Source organism: Xenopus laevis, chromosome 1L (genome assembly GCF_017654675.1).
Source record: "Xenopus laevis strain J_2021 chromosome 1L, Xenopus_laevis_v10.1, whole genome shotgun sequence".
In the NCBI taxonomy this organism is placed as follows: Eukaryota; Metazoa; Chordata; class Amphibia; order Anura; family Pipidae; genus Xenopus; species Xenopus laevis.
In genome coordinates this window covers 128773692-128795609 of record NC_054371.1, presented here as the reverse complement: position 1 = coordinate 128795609, position 21918 = coordinate 128773692, and the positions used below count along the sequence as shown (strand labels likewise).

General features: G+C 38.3%; 1 protein-coding gene across 1 annotated transcript in view; it reads right to left on the bottom strand.

Annotated features, from left to right (window-relative positions):
* Positions 1-20573, bottom strand: part of adamtsl1.2.L (ADAMTS like 1 gene 2 L homeolog) — a 189656-nt gene extending 169083 nt beyond the window's left edge. The window contains exon 1 of the mRNA XM_041563588.1: positions 20359-20573. Within this exon, the coding sequence (XP_041419522.1) occupies positions 20359-20421 (63 nt within the window). The 5' untranslated portion in view covers positions 20422-20573. The remainder of the gene's footprint in view (positions 1-20358) is intronic.
* Positions 20574-21918: the final 1345 nt, after the last annotated feature.

Below are 21918 nucleotides of genomic sequence, written 5' to 3'. Positions count from 1 at the left end.
CGGAATTTTAGTGGGTAACAGCACAGGCCCTTGTGGTGGAACTCCCATGGGTGCATGTGAGCAAACGCCCAGAAACATTAAGGGGCCCCTGAATGAAGCAAGCTCCCATAATTATGTGGGTCTGGGAACAGTTTACACCAGAGCCCACATGTTCCTGTTCTGTTTCTAACAATGTCCTAAATATTACTGTTAAACAATGCACTAGTTTATGAAAGCCCATTCTCTAAATCTGAGAAATTCATATGTGACACATACACGTGTTTTCATTAGAAACATTTCTGGAATTGATTCCACAATTTTATCATAAAAACTGAAACTCTCCTTTGGGATTTTCTTAGCAATGTTTGAGCTGTTTCTAGTTTACATCTAATCATTCTTGTTTTTTTTGTTTTTTTACTTTAATATCACCTCATTCAGAATTTCTTTCTTTGTGAATGAGCACGTGGTATTCTCAAAAGTGACTAAATGTTGGTAATCTTTAGGATATTAAAGTGTTGGTTTGTAAAAGTGCAGTCATCTCATTTTCAGATTAGCTGCACACCTTTTCAGTAAATATGAAAAGCAAAATGCAGGTTAAATATACTTCTTCAGTGAGCTAGTTTGAAAAAAACATACAAGTTCATTCATTCCAAAACACCCTTTAAGTAGTTCCAGAGAAAGGCAAACAAAACTTTCAGCAAGGAAATGCCAATTCATCCCAAGGCCTTTACGCCTCACTGATATGTGACTTAAACACAGCTCTAATGTTCTGGTGACATCTGTCCATAAGTACCAATAGTACTCTTTGCAGCCCAGTTCTGTTTTAATGAGGATGGGATATGGAAATGTACTTCCAGGACTTAAATGGTAAGAAAATAAATGAGAAAGGTAATGTTAAATATATGAAGAACTATGTTTATGCCATCAGCACTTACATTTATTACATGTAAAGAGAGTAAGTAATTTAAGGGGCAAATTTTCTTATGGTCAAATATTGAGGGTTAATTAACCCTCGATATTCGACTGCCGAATTGAAATCCTTCGATGTCGAAGGATTTACCGCAATTCGTTCGATTGAACGAATGATTTTTGTTCGACCTAGAAATTGTTCCAAAGCCTATGGGGACCTTCCCCATAGGCTAACATTGACTTCGGTAGGTTTTAGGTGGCGAACTAGGGGGTCGAAGTTTTTTTTAAAGAGACAGTACTTCGACTATCGTATGGTCGAATAGTCGAACGATTTTCAGATCGAATTGTTCAATTCAAAGTCGTAGTCGAAGGTCGAAGTAGCTAATTCGATGGTCGAAGTAGCCAAAAAAAACATTCGAAATTCGAAGTTTTTTTTATTCTATTCCTTCACTCGAACTAAGTAAATGGGCCCCTAAATCTTCGCAACTTTCTCTACTCTTCCTGTTCTTCAGGAGAAGTCAATTTCAAACCAAAATTCTACTTGGAAGCCCAATGAACTTTTAAAAGAAATAGTTTATGAAAGGTACAGATTTTTTTAAAAAAATACAAGCTTCTTTAGGTTCTATTAAAAAAACACAAAGTCCTTTAGGCACTATATTTAATAACTAGAACAAAGCATCCATAAAATGAGGTATAAAATCATGAAACTGGTAAAGCTGGCTAACCACTGGTTGATTATTACGACTTATCAATCAGTGTGCTGATTCAACGGTCACTTGAGTAAATGGCTAGACTGCACTGATCAGATCACAACGCGACAATGTGTGACAGCATACTGTCTTGGGTTGTCACACAATACATGTGCAGATGGTGGTCATCAGTCAGCTTAGTTTCCCATTCTGCCAAATTAGTCCTTGGCCTAAACTTGGGGCATCAAATATACAAAAGTTTTCATACTTAAAGGGGGTTATTTACTAAACGCCTAATGCAAAAATCACAATTTTTTTTTTATATAAAATCGGACTTTGAAAAAATCACAAATTTTTCGGAATTTATTAAACCCCAAGGATGGAAAAGTCAGAATCAGAATATCCAGCACAGAAAAATCACCAAAATTGAATTTTTCACGATTTTTTCCCGCAAACAACATTTTCGGGAAAGTGTATTGATAAATAAGTCCAAAAAACTCATGCAGATTTGGTCTGAGTTTTTTTCAGAAAATATTGAGATAAATTCGGACTTTTATAAATAACCCCCAAAGAGTTGGAAAGATCCAAGTTCTATGACAATATTCTCATAAATAGGTTTAAAAAAAAAAGATAGAAGTTCATCAGTTCGAAACCACCCTTTAAAGTGGACCTGTCATCCAGACACAAAAATCTTTATAATAAAAGTCCTTTTCAAATTAAACATGAAATCCAATTTCTATTTTTTATTAAATCATTCATAGCTACTGTAAGCTCATTTAAAAATCTCAGCTGTCAATCAAATATTGTCTGCCCCTCCTCTATGCCAATTACTTTCACTTTCCATTCAGCACTTCCTAGATATCACTGCTCTCCAGAGCCGGGCCACACTGGGTGGGCGCCCTAGGCAACCTGGGCCGACGCTGCGCCGGCTGTGTGCGCGCATGCGCAAGTTGACGCTGGCGCACATGCGCAAATTAACGCCGGCGCAGAAGCATCAATCGCCCGCAGGAAGACGGAGAGTGAGAGGACCGGACATGGGGTAGGCGACAGAGCAGGTACGTGCCTGGCGCCCCCCCAGCTTTGCGCCCTAGGCACGTGCCTACTCTGCCTACCCCTAGTTCCGGCCCTGCTGCTCTCCACACATTCCCCCGTTCTCTTTACCATTTAATTGTGTAGCCAGGGCAAGGAAATGGACATCAGGTCCCCCATTCTGGTGCACAAACAAGATTCTGAGATGATGCAAGACTTGCCTTAATAACACTGTCCACAAAATGGCTGCTTCCTGCTTGCTATAATTATGAATCCCCAGACTGAAGGAAACAAGATTCAAATAATTTATATAGTGTAATTTAAGTTCATTTTGCTTGACTAATGTGATACAATAGGATTTCGAAAAAAAATTTGGGTGACGAGTCCCCTTTAAGTCGTTCCAGAGGAAGGTAAACTAAACTTTCGACAAGGTAATGCCAATTCAAAACATGAAACTAATACTTAAATCTTTAAAATATAGGATACAATAAAATCTTTCCCAAATTGCCATTTCCTTTTTAAACTGTATAAAGCGGAGCACCATATGATAATAATGGTGTGCTGGTTTCTGTGAAGGGACTACGTAGAATCCGTAGATGTTTATATGGGTGGCCAGTATATGAAGTACTTGTATGTACACAGTTCCTTTTTAAATCCTGTTTTAATACACAAACTATATTATACAGGTATCTCAAGTATGTGTTAGAAAACTGCAAATGAACTTCTTAGTTAACACCTGCATGGATAAAAGTGTGTTTCCTTTATTGTAAAGTGTTGACTTATATTGTTAGTGTAATAAAACTCCATAGCCATAAAATGCTAAATCTTTCTAAGCCTCTTTTCGATTCTAAAATACTTTAAAAGTGCAGTCTTGAGTCTTATGATTGGACAAAGAGGAGGTCCAGTGGCTGACTGCTTGGCTCTCCCTTTCTTAGTGTGAAAAGTTGCTGAGAGCAATGCAAAAAAAGAACAAGGTTGAATAAGCCAAAATGGGTTTTGGCAGGCAAATTAGTCAATACCTCAGCGTGTTGAACCGCTCGCTATAACATTTATTAGGCACAATAATGTTGAAACATTTAAAATAACACATCATAAAATGTAGCAACCTATCACTGTATAGATTCACATATGATACACATCAAGAGAGAAGAAAAAAGTAATGGAATTAAATGACGTTCAATGGGGGCTGGGTACAGCTGATAGCAATATGGCAAAATAATATTAAGTGATATTGGAATAGAATATATATTTAGTTACACATCCTAGTATATTGGGGAACATTAGGCTGACTCCATATAACAATTATATATATGGAATATTTGTTTGAATCAATTAACCACCATGATGGCCTGTTGTCTATATAAAAGCTCTATTCCCAAGGAAAACCAAAAGGGTGAAATCAGACAACAATTCCACTAAGATTTAGGAACATGCATGAATGTATATTGAGTTCAATGCATAATCTACCCACACACAAAACAATGAAAAACAAAGGCCGGCTTGGCATGTGCATCAGGTTTTTATTAAGATGCAGTGAAAGATGGTATTAAGATTCACGTTGAAAGAAATGGTGGGATTCAAAAAATTATATCAGGCTTATTTCATCGCTGAAACAGAAATGTCCTCGGTGTCTAATGCACTCCGGTATCACCGAGGTTGATCTCAGTTAAAACAACGTATCAAGGGACTTCAAACAAAATGGTACACAGTTGTCATGAGAACCCAGACACACACCCCAATTCAGTAGCATTTTTGCAGGAAAGAGGTTCGCCACAATTTTATTCAGCAGGAAGACAAGCCATCCATATAGTTGAAAGTAAACTATGAAACTTAAATAATAAAAGGAAATTATTACATAGCAATAGATAGGGATATGGATTGCAAATCAAAATCCCAAGATCATTAATGCTGGCAGCCAAAAACTGTACAGATATGGGACCTGTTATCCAGAATGCTCAGGACCTGGGGGGTTTTCGATAACAGATCTTTCCGTAATTTGGATCTTCATACCTAAGGCTACTCAAAAATCATGTAAATAAACTCAATAGGATGCTTTTGCTTCCAATAAGGATTAATTACTGTATATCACACAGGGCCACAATACACCCAGCATGCAACTTGCTTGCAAGGTGAAGATGGATAAAAACTCATTTTACAGAATTATAGCACATCCCTGTTTATGCTTTTAACATATGGGCATATGAGACAGTAAGAAATACAGTCTAATGAGAAATAAGGGTTTTATTAACCGCTAGACAGTATCGAGTTAAGATACATTTATCATGAATATGGAAAGTTGAAAAAAAAAAGTTGCAGCTGCAGATGAAACTCAAAAGCAGTTTGAAAACAAAAGTGTGCCATCTGCACATACTAACCCAGGTGGCATACACATTCATTTCTCTTTCTCTGGCTCCATCAGAATTTGCATGTGGTTAAGCTATTAAGGGTTCCACTGCTTGCGTTGAACAAAGGTCCAGGGCTTCTTAGACTGCTCTAAATTGTCTCTCCTAAATCCTTTGCACCTTCTGAATTTACCAAACTGCAATGACCGCCCCAAACATTTTTTTTAATATCACGTATTTTTCAGATGCGTTTGCTCAGTTAGTAAAGCACACACTAAAACGTTGTTTCATAAGGAAACATTTTACTGGTTTAGTGTTGCCAAAAAAAAAAAATCATTTTATAGGACACATTTCCAGTTTCTTTTAAGTCCGTACATACACAGTAAAGTATGAGAATAAAACCAGTTATACAGGTATGAGACCTGTTATCCGGAATGATTGGGACCTGGGGTTTTCCGGATAACGGATCTTTCTCTGATCTACTAGAAAATCATGTAAACATTAAATAAACCAAATAGGCAAGTTTTGCACCCAATAAGGATACATTATATCTTAGTTTGGATCAAGTACAAGGTACTGTTTTATTATTTCAATAATTTTGGATTATTTGGATAAAATGGAGTCTATGAGACGACTTTCCGTAATTTGGAGCTGTCTGGATATCCGGATAATGGATCCCATACCTGTACATTCCATACCTGCCTACTATGTTGATTGGTTGCTAACTGTAACTCCACTAGGGCAAATTTGGTCAGAGTTAATAAAAGAGCTACAATAAAGTTCTACATTCTGTGCCTTCCTTTGTTCTCCTGGCCCTCAATACATTAAAGCAAAGCATCAAGTCAATGCTGCCCGTGCAAATGCATGTGAGAATACGATCTCCTGTTCGAAATTCACATGTCATGTTTCTCTAGTTTGACACATACAGGGTACCCAAGAGAGACGTGCTTTGATACATAGAGACATCTGTTAGTGCACATGGGGATGCGTATGCTTCTGCAGCCACGGTGACTTTGAACTTAGTAGCATTGCTATCAGCGAGATAATTCTTTCTAGAGACACTCAATGAATCATCAAGTTCCATTAGCTACTGTTATAGTTGTGCAAACATCAGTTATGCGCAGCATGCCTTATATCCTCTATGATCTGCCCCCTGTATTTGCATTCCTAGCATGGCTGATTTGAAACTCTTTATGGTTATAACAGTGCAGAAATATTCTGAGCACAAGAATATCATACATGTGTGTTTTTCTTGCTTTATGATAGGTCATACGTTAGATTACAGGGATGCCGAAATTCTCAGCCCTACAGGTTTGCATGGCCTTCAATTTGATCCAGGTAATCAAATCTGGACCAGTGCATGGGAGGCCAAACTGCATTGATCCTGCCGTGTGCTAGGGGTTATTCTAAGTCAAATTAACAAGGTATTTCTACTACATGTTCTAGGGGCATTATATATAAAACAGGCACCTACTTATCCTGCCATGTGTTCTAGGATTACCACTTTATTGATGTTGTCATGTGTTATTATGAGTATTATACATGAAACTGAAGCTACATTTATCCTGCAAGGTGTTCTGGGGAGTATGGAATTTGAACTGTGTCTTATAGTGTATACTGTAGTATTATAAAATAAACTTGAACTACATTTATCCTGCAAGATATGCAGGGAAGACTTGTTCTGTGATGTGGGTATGGAATTGGCCCTGGGATACTATGAAAGAATCTGTACACGTCTTTAAAGCCCTTGTTCAATGGATTCTCACTGAAGACACCCCCTACACATGAAATTAAACTGGGATTTGCCACTTTAGCAGCTCTTTCAGAGTTCTCAAGGTCCTAGGTTAACACTAAAAAATGTCAAAATAGAAAATAAAAGTCCATTGCAAGTTTAAGACACCAACAAGTTCTGTATTTTATACATATATGCATGTTATTATTTCTAAACATACAAAAAAAGGCATGGAATGTGAATGTTGTTGCTGTATAACATAAGTCATATTTTAAATACTCATTGCTTATAGGTCAACTTAGGTTTGAAAATCATGTTTATCCATAGTCAGTCTTAATCAGTATTCGTGCATAAGGATTTTTTTCTTAGTATTTCTCCTATAGTGTATACTTATGTAGCAAACATTTTTCTTCTTTTTTTCCCTTCTTTATCCTGTACCTATCAGACCCATATTATTGCCCTCTGTTCAATGATATATTATTTCAATATTCTGAAATCTATAAATCGAGTCAAGTTGGTACTGCTAGGATGTAGGTGAGACTTATGGAATATTTCCTAGAAGAAGAGCATCCAAGCTCTACCTGTAAAGGGCTGCTGTAAACGGGAATCCCAAGGCATTAATCTGATTATTTTGGTTTAAAAGTAAAACACAGATATTATTTTTTTTTTTAAAAAAAGGACACAAATAATCTATTTATGCCTCAAAAAAGACTCAATGAAGCAATAAAATTTAATAAGCCTCAGCTACAGTTTGGGGACACATACTGTATAGATTAATGACAGATCCTTTTAAATATTTAATTTGTTTGGGTGAAACCTAACAAAATGAGACCTATTGTTTTACATACTACCAGTTGTATCCTCTTAAAGGGGACTTCTAACCCAGGCATAAAAAGCTGTATAATAAAAGTCCTTCTAAATTAAACATGTAACACAATTTTTTTTTAATTAAAACATCGATACCGGTTATCTACTTGTTTAAAACTCTTGGCTGTCAATCATATATTGCATGCCCCTCCTTTATGCCTTAGGCATAGAGGTGGGGCAGGCAATCACTTTCACTTTTCATTCTGCATTTCCTAGATGTCACTGCACCACTTACATTCCCCCTCTGCCTTCAACATCTAACTGTGTAGGCAGTGTATCTTAGTGCCTAAACAAGTTTTGGCATGATCTAAAGCTTGCCTTAACAACAGTGTCCACAAAATGGCTGCTGCCTGCTTAATGCGATTCCAAGACTAAAAGAAATAAGATTGAAATAATTTATATAGCATAAGTGACGTTTATTTTGCTTGACTAACATCATAAAATAAGATTTGGAATTATTTATCAGGGTTACAGGTCCCCTTTATTTGGTCAAATACAACCACTTAGTCTAATTAAGGGATGTCTAACTGCAAGTCTATCTTGAGGCACACATTGCTTAAAGTATACAGCAAATCAAATAGTAGGTAAAACTATTGTGATACAATTTCAGTATTTTCTGCATAAACCTTAAACAGTGAGCAGGCCACACTCTCCTTTTTCTACTAAGAAATAACATCAGAGCAAAATAAGTACAAGTCTGGGAAACATGGAAAATCAGCTTCATACGGATATATACAAATAAAAATACAGTAAAATGTTCTGCTGGATGAACAACTAGAAACAAGTCCCTTTGGTCTGAGAAAGCAGAGCTCAACTGAGCCCCCTTGTGTCTATAAACAAAGGAAATCTAATAAAATTGAACCAAATAGGTTCCTACAGTATGTGAAGTCAAGGAAACACGGCTAAGGAATGCCAGGACATGAAGGAAGAAATTTGAAAGTATGGAAATTCATAGGTCTGTGGAAATATTACAAGAATTTCACTAAAATGACGTGGCTACACATGTCCTCCTGAATATTCTAAGGAAATAGAGGCTGGCTGAGATACAATGCATTGGTACCAAACAGCTTGGCCAATAATGACCTAACACAATGGACCTCTGCCCAGATGTTGCCAACACCCACAAGGAGACATTTTAAAGGAACAGAATACTTCAGTACAGAAAGTAGTTTTCAACGATAATACAATAATAGGGTTCTCTGTAGGGTCCCACAGGGTTTTGAATTGAGCCCACTTTTATTCAGTTTGTCCAATAAAATTACTTTTAGCACAAAGTTGATCCAGGGATTAGTCCAATTACCTTCTGGAGTCTGGGAGGAATTTTGTCCCCAGAGGGAAATTGAAAAGGATTTAGATGGGGTGTTTCCCCTTCTTCTGGATGAACGACCAGCTCACTTAGGGTGGGCTGTGGCCATGTCCAGTTCTGCCCCTTTGACCAAACTCTTACCATATCTTCATCATTATTATTATTTATATAGTGCCAGCAAGTGAAGCAGCACTTTATATTTTATAAAAAACAGGGTATTACAACAATGTATTACAGGTATCCAGTAACCAGTTATCTAGAATTATGGGAATACCATCTTCCATAGACTCCATTTTTATCACATGATGTGATTTTTTAAAAATGATTCCTTTTTTTTCTGTAATAATAAAACAGTACATTTTACTTGATCCCAAATAAGATATAATTAATCCTTACTGGAGGCAAAACAATCCTGTTGGGTTTAATTAATATTTAATAATTTAACAGATTTAAGGTATGGAGATCCAGATTACAGAAAGATCACTAATACAGAAAATAACCCCAGGTCGAGAGCATTCTGGAATACAGGTCCTATACCTGTGCGATAAATTTTACAAATGTGTTACAAAATAAAAATGGGATTAGAGGCTCCTGCTCAAAAGATCTTATGATATAACAAGGTTAGCGATACCTGTTTCTGAGGTGTATATGGATGTATTCAAGTGTGGTAAAATGCTTTTCAGTGCAGGAGTTAACAACAATTTCAGTGCAAATAAGGATTAATTATATCTTAGTTTGGATAATGTACAAGGTACTATTTTATTACTACAGAGAAAAGGGAAATCATTTTTAAAAATTTAGATTCATTTATTATAATGCAGTCTATGGGAGACGGCCTTTCCCTAATTCGAAACTTTCTGGATAATGGGTTTACGGATAACGGGTCCAATACCTTTACTATGTTTTAAGCACACAAGATTGGATTTACAGGCATTTTTTGCCTTTATGGATATTCACAGCCAAAAACAAAAACGGAGTAAGGAGACTGCAAGATCTCAAAGAGCACAAGTACGCAATTTACCAGCACAGTAAATGAATCAACTGCATTCAAAGAGATGATGCAAGTGACCTAATCATGGCGTGTATATGCCTTTTTGGAAAGCCCTTATGCCATGGCGGAGGTCCAAGGACTTATCCATATTTTATGTACACTGGCTCCACTTAAGCTGTGGTTATGTAGCAACAAAGACTCTCCAGAAACAAAGGGGAGAGTGAAATGCCATTTGGTGTCCAGGGCAAGGTCTGATGTGTTTGCCTAGTGCATATAAAGGGGATAAGGGAAGAAAAATATCTTTACAATTATACATGTACTTCATTAATTTACACAAGAGGGAGCAAAGGAAAGAGTCGAACAGAGGTGAGGCGAATTTGGGCTTCGATAAGCATGCAGATGTTAGGGGCAGGTCATGATGTCAGCTGGATTGCATTTACAGAAAATCACAGTCAGATTGTTTTTATTGGCTTTTTATTAAAAAAATGTAACAGAAGGAAAATCTGTTAAAATGTCCATCCGGCAGCACAATGGAAGCAACTCTATAAGCTGTTTTGGGAGATATATTATTGATAACTGTTTTATGGGGTACCTAGAAATAGTTTGCTTGTCTCACACTACAAAAAAATTGCAGAACACCAGGTGTAGGATTATCGTTTTTTTTTTTTAAATGAAATTGCAAATGGGACAGATAATGGGATGTTTCCGGGCCATCGGGGGGCAAATGCTCACTGCAATGAGTGAGTCATCTTTAACTAACTCATAATGGGTCATTTCCTCACGGGATACAAAATAGCTTAAAAGCAACCTTTGACTTTTACCAAGGAAAGAGCACATAAATATTGTACACTGGGCAAAGCTATAAATAATACATGTAACACAAGCAGAACACAATCATTGTCCTCTTTTATGGAAATATTAATAGGTGAAAGTACATTGATTTGAATAATAAATTATTTCCCTTCGCCTCTGTTAAAAAATGTAGAGGATCTTGAGTACGGCGTCATATATAACTAAAACAACATCACTTTTTTTAACCTTAATGACAGACCCAGTGGTTTCCCTGCTTGGACATTTCCCCCAGCATTAAAAAAATTCCCCCCAAAAACATCCATACTGCCTATATTAAGTTTAACGGAAACTTCCTACACCAGTGGAGATACACTGAGGAAAAACTTCATGGTGCATTAGCTTTTTCTGCTGTTCCGATTATTTGGACTCTTTGAACAAATCGGAACACTAAAGGTGACCATAACAAAGATGAACTCTTGTACTTCTAAAAATCCAGGGAATGGTGAGACTGAGGGATCTAAAAGCAGGTAACCCTGGGTATAGTTGAGAGTGTTGTAGTCATAAGAATAAGGTTTCAATGATTAGGCATTGGAGGAGCAGGGAGCAGCCAGTCTCCGCTGCCTCCAATTGCAGAATGGCAGACATAAATCATGGAAGGGACACCTGAAAATGGATGATAATAGAAAATGCCAGGCATAGCAGCACCAGGTACAACCTGCTTTCCACATAGCATAAAATTGTCAGTTTCATTCCCCTGTATACATAATTCTACACAATGATAGAAGTCAATGTCCTTTTAAATTCGGTTTCTCAGCTTGGTCTTATTCTGCACTTTGGCATGCGTATATTTATTGGGTACTATATATAACGGAAAGCATGATGCCATGTCCAAGCCCCTGTATTAACTGGAAACTAGTGACAAATTGTTTCCTAAAGCATGAGGAGAACTAAAACCTAAAAAAAAAGAATATGGTATATATGGAACTGTACCCCAACATGAAGTTTAGCAACCCTATAACAATAATGATCCATTCCTTCAAATCTGTCCACAAGAGCTCCCCATCTTCTAATTTTGCTAAAGGGAGTTGTTCACCTTCCAAACACTTTTTTCAGTTCAGTTGTTTACCATAAACAAAGATGTTTTTCAATTGCTTTAAAGCTTTTGTTTTTTTTACCATTTTCCCAAAATATATGTTTAAAGTTTAATTTTCCTGTCTTTAGTGTTTCAGTCTAACAGCTCAGTGATCAGGAGCATCTGGACTGTTACAATTTGCTACATTTGTTTGATACAATTGGTTGATACACTTCTCAGCAGAGTCTGTGGAATATTAGCACTGTATCAATTCTAACAACTATCTTTAATGATATAGATATATATATATGAAAATTGAGCATAGGACTGGCCAGATATGGGATGACTTTGACGTAGTTGGCCAGCTTAAATATATTGCAATATATGGACAAACAATCCCTGTTTTGTTTAAAGGGTAAGGCATTTTTCAGTAGCAGTATGCACAAAATGTCGCTGTCTTAAATATATTGATAATGGGTTGAGTGCAGAGGAATCTTGTATTTGTCTATATGTTTTTTGTGGTCACACCCTCATTGCACCCCCGCCTAATGATTTTAAAAACTAGTGGTGAGCACAACTTTCCCCTGTTTGTTATAGTTATACAGGAGCAGTGACCAGCTCCATGTTGTAGCTCCCACCCCCTCCAACTATAGTCAGGTGATCCCACTGGTGTCTAATAAAAGGGCAGCCAAGTTTGGGAGTTTTACTTTGAAAGCAGCTAGTAAGTTGCAGGTAAAACGTATTCGTCCCTTTTATAAAATGTATAATTAAACCATAGAATTCTTAATGAATCAGATGAAAATTGAGCATAGGACTGGCCAGATATGGGATGACTTTGACGTAGTTGGCCAGCTTAAATATATTGCAATATATGGACAAACAATCCCTGTTTTGTTTAAAGGGTAAGGCATTTTTCAGTAGCAGTATGCACAAAATGTCGCTGTCTTAAATATATTGATAATGGGTTGAGTGCAGAGGAATCTTGTATTTGTCTATATGTTTTTTGTGGTCACACCCTCATTGCACCCCCGCCTAATGATTTTAAAAACTAGTGGTGAGCACAACTTTCCCCTGTTTGTTATATATATATATATATATATACTTTACTGTGGGCAGCACTCCGCTTGTAAAGCTTCAAGTGCACGTTAAATAATTTAAATATTCCAAAAAAAGACCAGCAACTCCAATATATATCTTGTGAATAAATTCAAAGTTACACGAACAGCCAACATGACGTTTCGGTCCATACTGGGACCTTTCTTTCAACTTGAGAGAAAGGTTCCAGTATGGACTGAAATGTCACTTTGGCTCTTCATGTAATTTTGAATACACTTTTAATTTATTCACAAGATATCTTGGTGTTGCTGGTTTTTATTTGGAAAAAAAATGTTATATATATATATATATATATATATATATATATATATATATATATATATATATATATATATATATATATATATATACACTGAACTAGTTTAGATCTGAAGATGCTGCCAATAATGCATTGTAATGTGCTATAAAAGTACTCAGGCTCATGTCTCAGCTGGCCTTGCAATGAAAGGGTTAGCATTACACACAAACTTGGTTCCTCTCAGACGCCTGCAGTCTGAGTAATTTGGAAGCTTCACAACACAAGCCCTTCAAAAAGTACAAACTAATAAAACCTACATTTTATGGTCAGTTTCTGTTTTTAACTCCGGTGTGTGTTTTTGTGACCATTTGACTGTGTGCTTTACAATGTGTGCACTTGCATGCTGTAATGGTGGCTGGACTCTCAATTAGAAGCCTGTTCATGTGGGTGCCATAGAGATGTTAAATAGTGTGGCCTGAGACATCTGCTCTCCATACACAATGTAAGCAAATGGTAATCTGAAAAGCCCAATCAATGCAGCAGACCTAGATTATACATTTGTAAAGGATATTTTTTTCTAAGTAAAACCTTGATTATGGATGAATCTGGTTATCGCTTTAAATGACAAGAAATCTGTAAGAAATCAAGCTGAATCATGTTATCAACAGCAGTGCAAGTCAATATGTTCACTAACACTGGGCTGTCAAATGGCATCTCATGAAAAGAGGTCATTGCACGATTGTTCAAGCTAGTCCTGTCCCATGATGCCATGTCACTGGAGAGAGCCGCTGAGCACTGTCAGTATGAAATTCTTGATTATATAGAATGAAGCATCACTTAACAGGATTACATAAAGTCCTAAGAATCAAAGCATGTCAATTTCTATAAAATTCTGTGAGATAGGTATCAGTTATTCAAGACAGATAAGACCGCTGCTGTTGTTGAAAATAGCACAGAGCACTGCTCTCAAATTCCTGAGACAGGCATAAAAGAAATGCAACTAATTTCTTTTTCGCCTATAGAAACAGTTCTTGCCTGGTGTTTGCTCTCAAGGGTCATCACTGATAGATAAATTAAAAGGTTTGATCTAAGATTCCAGAATTGAGTATCCTTTGATACTCAGGACTCCTTCCTATATCTCCATTGACCTTTAGTCCATGCCAGTTTCCTTCCTATTAAGTTCCTGGGAGCACTGTGTAGGTCACGAGACTTACTATTCTGTTGTTCTGTATAAACAAAATGGAAGCACTTTTAGTAGTGTGGTAAAATGCAGCTGGCAGCAGTCTAAACAGAGTACTTTTTGGTAGCTGCAGCCTTGGGTGCTGGAATCCCTAGTCCAACACAAGCCACAGAGGGATACATTTCAATTCCAAACAGCTGGGTTAACGCAAGATCTGGAGACTCGTACTTTTTGTTTATATTGAGATTATTCATAATCACAAGGACAAAGAGTCTCTTGTGACAGTACTGGGATGCAGCGCAGTAATCAATTTAAGCAATATTCAAAGGGTCTCCTTAATGTAACCCAGAGATAGGACCAGAGCCAAAGTCTGATCAAATGAGGTTTATATAGAACTGCTGCTTTAAATTACCATTTTCTTTTGTTTTTCCCCCAGTGAGCACATGTGCGGAATGCAAGCCAACTCTAGTTTTAGGACACTCACTGTCCTAATCAATGGATATTTTATTAGACTTATTCTGTGCATTAATATAGAAAGAGACATTTGGAGGGTGGTGGGGTCAGCATAAGTTCTATGCGCAAGGTTACATAGAGTTAACACAAATACCACATAGCCTGTTTAATACAGTACATTGCATTTATGTTAACCTAGTGTCTCTAGATTTTAAAGATCAATAAAATCAAAGTAAAATGTTTTTGGGGAACATAATAAAAGTGCAAAATGCAAACAATTTTCCCTCTGCAAGTATTTAATATAAGTATTTCTAACTAGGGATGCACCAAATCCAGGATTTTGTCAGGATACCGTGTCAGAACTCTCAGGGATTTGAACTCTAGCATGTGTTTTCCTGGGACAATTTACCTTCCAGTTGAGCCACTGGAGGCTCTTATGGCTGCTTCGGGCCAGCCCTCCTACCTATATTGTATTTTCTGTCTCCTCCCTGGTCTCCTCCCATCTCGTTACCCTCATGTGTTTCCTATTTCCAATTATGTACCCTTTATAAACCAGTCCCTGACCAGTGATCCTTGCTTGATCATCTGAGCTCCTGAGCTCCATTCACATCCTCCATAATTTTTCAGCCAAGATCATGATAAATGTTACTGTTGAAGCTGAAATAATCACACATTTGCAAACTTTGAGCAAACTCCAGCAGCACCACAATGATAAAGCACAGAGCTACAGATAATTATGAAGTATTGCAAAGATGGAGGTAACAGTGGGAAAGAGTAGGATGAATCCAGTAATGCTTTTGGATTCATTCAATCTGATTTGTCAAAAAAAATAAGGCATAGTAAAACATGACAATCCTAATCCCTGAAGTTCTTGAGGCATGCAACATAAAATATATTTTAAGACAGCAGCATTACCATAGGCTGATATAATGTGCAGATTCCCTGTCCCTGTCCTATCTGCACACTGGGGTAGGACAGGGTACCACTACAAACGAGGGCTACTATGTAGAACAATGCAGTTAAAAAATCCTCTCCCCCCTTATTCTACAAATTTTCTAATCCCACTCATTTTACTATTTAAAGAAACTGAAACACTTAAGGTTAAGCGGTGGTTCCCAAAGGGGGTACTCACCAGGGGGATCCAGAGTGTTGGTGGAAGAAACCAGACTATATATCATTAGATTTAGAGAGAGAATGCTGTCCTGGATATTCCTGAAAGCCCAGCATGAAGGTCAATTAGAGTGACTTTTCTAAGTATGAACACAAAACAGAAATACAATGCTCAGGCAGGTGCACCTCTGGCTGTTAATAAGATCATGGACAGGTAATTTTACCTAGGGTGTGTTAGTTTAGATCCATAAACCTGTTTAGATCACATTTACTTAAACTTAAATGGGGCAGGGTATGGAGTCCCCACTAGTAATATTAATACAGCTCTGAAAAAAGGGGACTCTCTTGAATCCTGGAAAGAGTCCATAGGAGGGCAACTAAGGTGGTAAATGGCATGGAAAGTCTCACTCTTTAAAGGCGATGGAAAGGTTAAAACTAAGTAAGGTCCACCAAAATATACCAGTAAACCCTCAAAATAATGCTGCTCTGAGTCATCTGTCAATTGAAACACAGAATTTCTTTCCTTCTATTGTGTACACATGGGCTTCTGTATCACACTTCCTGCCTTCAGCTTAAACCTCATTGCCCTGGGCGTGAGCATGCTCAGTTTGGGCCTCTTCCCCCTCCCTTCTCTGCTGTAATCTGAGCCCAGAGCTATAAATCAGCAGGGACTCAGGCAGGAAGTGATGTCACACCAACCCAATATGGCAGCTGCTATCCTAAACAAACAAAGATTTTCTTACTCAGGTATGGTAAAACATTCTACAGAATAAATATAGCATTCTAGCTTGCACTATTGCAGCTAATCTATTGGCAATAAAATGCCTCCGTAGTTTTCCTTCTCGTTTAAGAAAAGATGGCCAGATTGGGAGTGTTTAGATTGGAGAAGAGGCAATTGAGAAAATATATAACTGTATAACTATATACAGGGACCATACAATAAACGTATGTGTCTATATTCAAACTAAACAATTGTAACCTTGTACTATGTTACTATGTACACTAAAGAAGTGTACATAGTAAGTGCTTGCAAAGTTTGCAGAGTTCTGAATCTCATTGATAATAAGGTCTGTATATGACTATATTTTCTGCCGGCAGAACAAATACAATGTATGCCAGCAGCCTAAGACCGACCCTACACTATCCTGCTAGTGAGGTTACCTTATTGGTTGACAGATTAGGTTGCTCAAAGCTTCTGGGGTCCCAGTCTAAAATTTGGATTAAATGGGAGTCCTATGGAATTTAGTGCCTGCCCCCCTCAAAAAACCATAAAAACACTACCTGTTTTGCCACTGGGCCAGCCAATGTACCCAACAAACAAAATGCCCCTAGCTTCATATGGCAATAGCACAAAAATGCCAGCACCTGCACAAGCATTTTGCCACTGCCTTTTTCACTTGGTAAAGATTAACCAAGCAAAATACCAAGCAAGAGTAGTATTAAAAGTATATACTAAGGCTAATTCCACATGTGGAGATAAAAAAAATGCTACTGTAGTGATCAACAAACCACTGCTTGTAATATTAACCCAAAATAAATGGGAAAGTCACTGTGAAGTAAGGAATGCTTTTCAATATATAGATGTATGTCTGAGGATGCTGGGAGCTGTAGTTTCAAACAGCTTAATAAGTTGTTATGGACACACTGCACTAACCCATAAAATGCTGCACTAATTTGGGTTAACTCCCCCTCACAAGAGCCATTAGGTTTTAATTGAATATTCAACTCTGTCACCATAACCGAATATCCAGCAGTTGTGCAACAAGCTGGCTTTATTTATTCTATATGATATGCACAATCACTTCTAACTACATAAACACTCTTAATGCACTTGTTTGCTCTTTACTATACTTAAAGGCTCCGTCTACATATTTAATTTACACTGAATTGTAACCTGTAGTTAACACCACTTAACAGTTATTAGATAGCATATTAGCTTGCTGGTATTCATACTTGGCTCCCTCTCAAACCTTATGTCCTTCCTAAGCACTTAACGCTGTGGGGGATCCACAGATAATGAATAGATGTATTGCAACAAACGTCCCAGGAAATAAATATTAAATACTACACGCATACACTGCGTTTGTTAAAGACTTTGACGACTAATGTAGATTTCTGCACGCTGTGAAACTACAAGTTTCAGCACCCTGCAGCCAGAGTCTGGGATTTGTATTTTAAAAAAGTTTGAAAGCAGCAGGTTGTGCATAATAAACAAAACATTATGTGAGCCTAAAATACACAGCAATGCTATATATAGGCTGTGCATTGTTTCTGGAATGTAAATCAATTTTCAAGCAAAAAAAAAAAAAATTTGCACCTGTCCCATATATCCTCCGCCCTCACATTCTTTGAAAAGAAAACACTCAGTAGCCATGCTTGCAATAAATAACTGGAGATGCCTGCCTAGTACTTGAGATCGCTGGAAGGTAGCCAAACTCCTCCAGAGGAGTCTCCATATTAAACGGAGTTGGTTCAGGTCACAAATTTAAACTGTCCAATGATAGGCCTACCAGCTATTTTGTGCCTCATACAGAGACCTCTCTGGCACTCAAGGGGTCAAGGGGCTTTGGTTATTGACATGCAGCTGTGCCACCACATTGACACAGCTCCTTGTGCTTCCCGGAGAACAGAACTGTAGTCAGCCAGCCGTCCGCATTACTTGAACCCACATGACACACCATCGGAGAAGGCTACATAATACCGGTTTTCAGCTCTCTGCAAAGTGGCTCATTTATTTGGTTTCCTTTGCTAGCTGGACTATCCCTCTTGGTGATTTCACACTCAAATCTAAAGCATATTATCCTGCTGTAAATGCAAGAGTGAACATGGGAACTTTAAACCGTACTCAGTGAGGCCAGATAGATCCTTCCTGGCTGAAGAAAGGAGTGTTGGCTTTTCTCTGCATTAGCTAAACTGTCATATTCACAGATTTGGTAAATCAGGCAGTAACTTGTGGTTCTAGAGGGAATAAAGTCAGAGCTTGTCATAATCTAAAAGTACAGGGAGAAAGAAGGGAAGCAGCTGAATCCACTTACAGCCAGTGGTAGAGACTCCTGTTTCTGGAATATATGTCAACCCTCCAGCATCTGTAAATCTGCAACTTGCTGACTTTAATCCCCAGTGGCAGGGCAGACACTAGGGGGATTGCAGGTATGAGACCCAGTTGTAGATCGACCTTTGAAACCCAATATTTTGTATTATTTTCTATGACATAGGGGTCCAGGATTTTGCAACTGCACAGGACCCAAGAGCAAAAATGGAACATGGATGTATTATCTGCAGTCCTCTATAGAGTGTTCCAACTAACAGCCAGTGGGTGTCAGGGGGTGCCAGGAGTTGTATATCAACAACATTGGCCCAGATTTCCAGCATCTGTGCTAGAAGTGATATCTCAAGTGCTCTCAGCCTTGAGTAAGGATGCCCTATACAAACACTTTAACTGCCCAAGCACTGTGCAAAACCCCCTCAGCTATTTCTTTTCATAGGTTAATACACCACTTATGCTGCCTTTTAACAATATCTCTTTCCTATCAGTCATTTTTGGCTTTAATATTCCTTAAAAAAATATTTTTTAGTGAACAGAACAATAAAATAAGTTCGGGGTGGGAGATACTCATGCAAGCAATATTAGGTACATTCACTGAATTGGGAGAGATGATAACTGACATTTCTTTGTGACAGATATGGGCCATAGGAACAGCTCTTTAGTGTTCTTTTTCCATTCCAAAGAGAATATTAATAGATGGCCAGTTGTGGTGCTGCCTCTTGTATGGCTCAGCAGAAACACACAGAGTCTCCACTACACTCAGCACAGCGCTACAGCACCTGCAGGAGTTCATACCCTTCCTCAGTTCCCACGGGCAAAAAAAAAAATGCACTCCTGCGCCAACATTTCATGCCATGGACATCTTAGCCACAAACGTCACTTTCTTGTGACACATTAGAATGTTAAATAAATAAATAAATAAATCAGCACAAAAACTATTGGCAACTATATCATTAGTAATAATGAGATTATATTTTATACTAATACATTATTCTATAATGAAGGCTGTGTTTCCAATGTAAAGAAGAAAAAGCTAAGATATATTAGTCCTGGCGGGTAAATGTCCTTCATAACTAAGGGCACCGTACGAATACCTGACAGAGAATACTGATATCACATTTCATTATAAACTGACCGCACTTCATTGCTACATGGGTGAAACAGTAGAAGCTATCTATGTATGGGTCCTAAGCTGTCACCACACACAGCACATAAATGCACAATTCACAAGTCAGGCATGCAGTGCAGATAAGTAATGAGAACAATTTCTACAAAAATACAATGGGAAATCAGCATACCTGTCTCCAGACTAAGCTTAATTGCCTTTACTAGGGCATCCCAGGAAAGTTTGAAGCAGATATTCCCCCACCTGTGGCTCCAATCCCCTCCCCAAAATATACTCTATACACCAATAATGCCGCTACTTTGTACATCTACAGCTTAAAATCGTGCATAAAGCGCTCAATGCTGTGCAGTTATGGCACGGGGGGAAGAAAGAGGTATTTACCAGAATGGAGCAAGCCAGAGCCAGGAGTAGACTGCCAGTGACTGCCCCACGGCACCATTCCATGCTTGGATCCTTGCCGGGCTGTGAATGGGACAGTAAGTGAGCTGCTAAGCGCTCCCCTGCTCTGCTGCTGTCATATCCAGCACTGTCCCCTGCCTATCAGCTTCCACACACACCGACCCCTCTCACATTTCCTCAGCCAAGGGGCGTGTGCAGGGAGGGGGGGCGCAAAGGAATCTCTCTACGAGCCGGCAGCCAGCCAATCAGGCTCCTGCTAATCAGACATGCAGAATAACAAAGCCGGGGTCCAGTGAAAGCACGAGTGGAAGGAGAGAGAGAGGTGGGGGAAGCCAGGGAGAGGCAAATGACTAATAGGGGAATGCCATGCTTCCAGCGAACGCTTCTTGCTAATATTGTGTGGGATTTCTGCCACTGTGCACTCTTTCTGGCAACATCAAGTGACTTTTTAAACCTCAGTTTTAATCGAACCAATTGTAAAGAAAAGTTGGTGACTGCGGCAACGAATAGTCCTTCGGTGACCCAAATCCAGCTATCCAATATTGCCACATCTAAATGAGTGATGCGAGAACTGCCGTTCAGCGAAAGAACTACATTTCCCATGATTCCTCACATCAACCCAGTGCTGAAAGTGATGCTGTGGGACTCGGTCAAGGCTGCTTGCATAAATGGGGGGCATATGCCTAAACGTACCCTTTTTGAATTTGCCCAAAGCCCCTCCATCTGCAATAACTTAGGAAACATTTCTAATGCTTTCTTTAAATTCCTAATGTTTTTTTTTTTTGAGGATAAAAGCTTTACATTAAAATCAGCCGTCTTTACCAGAGACTTTTTCTGTGGCGACCCATATGAATGCAGATTCTGTTAGCTCATTTTTCAGTACTGAGTACGAGGTCTATGGGCTGCCTTTTTCTTTCTGGTGTAAGAGATACTGACATTGGTGGCTATATAAATCTAATGCCCCCTGGCAACATAATTTTTGAATAAAGAATCGGGTAGACAGGACTAGGATTCAAAATAGGCCCTGGAATTTCACGTACACAGAGGCCCAAACAGACCCCCCACCAGCCCAATGAATAATGACTGTCTATGACCTCTGGCCCATCTTTAAAGATGGCACTAACTACAAATAGGAATGCCTGATTGCGTTAAAACCCCAAAACCTTATACCTCTTTAGCACACAATTTTAGTCCTAAACAATGCACACGCAGGGCACTGTATGGAGGGTGCACTTGTTTCCAATACAACACATTGTAACGTGCTAACATATTCCATAGTGCTGTATACATTGAATTTACAAGATTACATCCAAAAACAACCAAATAATCAATACAAGAGGAATAGAGGGCCCTGCTCAATTTGTAGATTTGAAAGGTTCCATAGACAGTCACTATTAATTGGGTCTGTGAGTGTTGTTTATAGGGATGCACCGAATCCAGGATTCGGCCTTTTTCAGCAGGATTCGGTCGAACCAAATCCTAATTTGCATATGCAAATTAGGGGTGGGGAGGGAAATCGCGTGACTTTTTGTCCCAAAACAA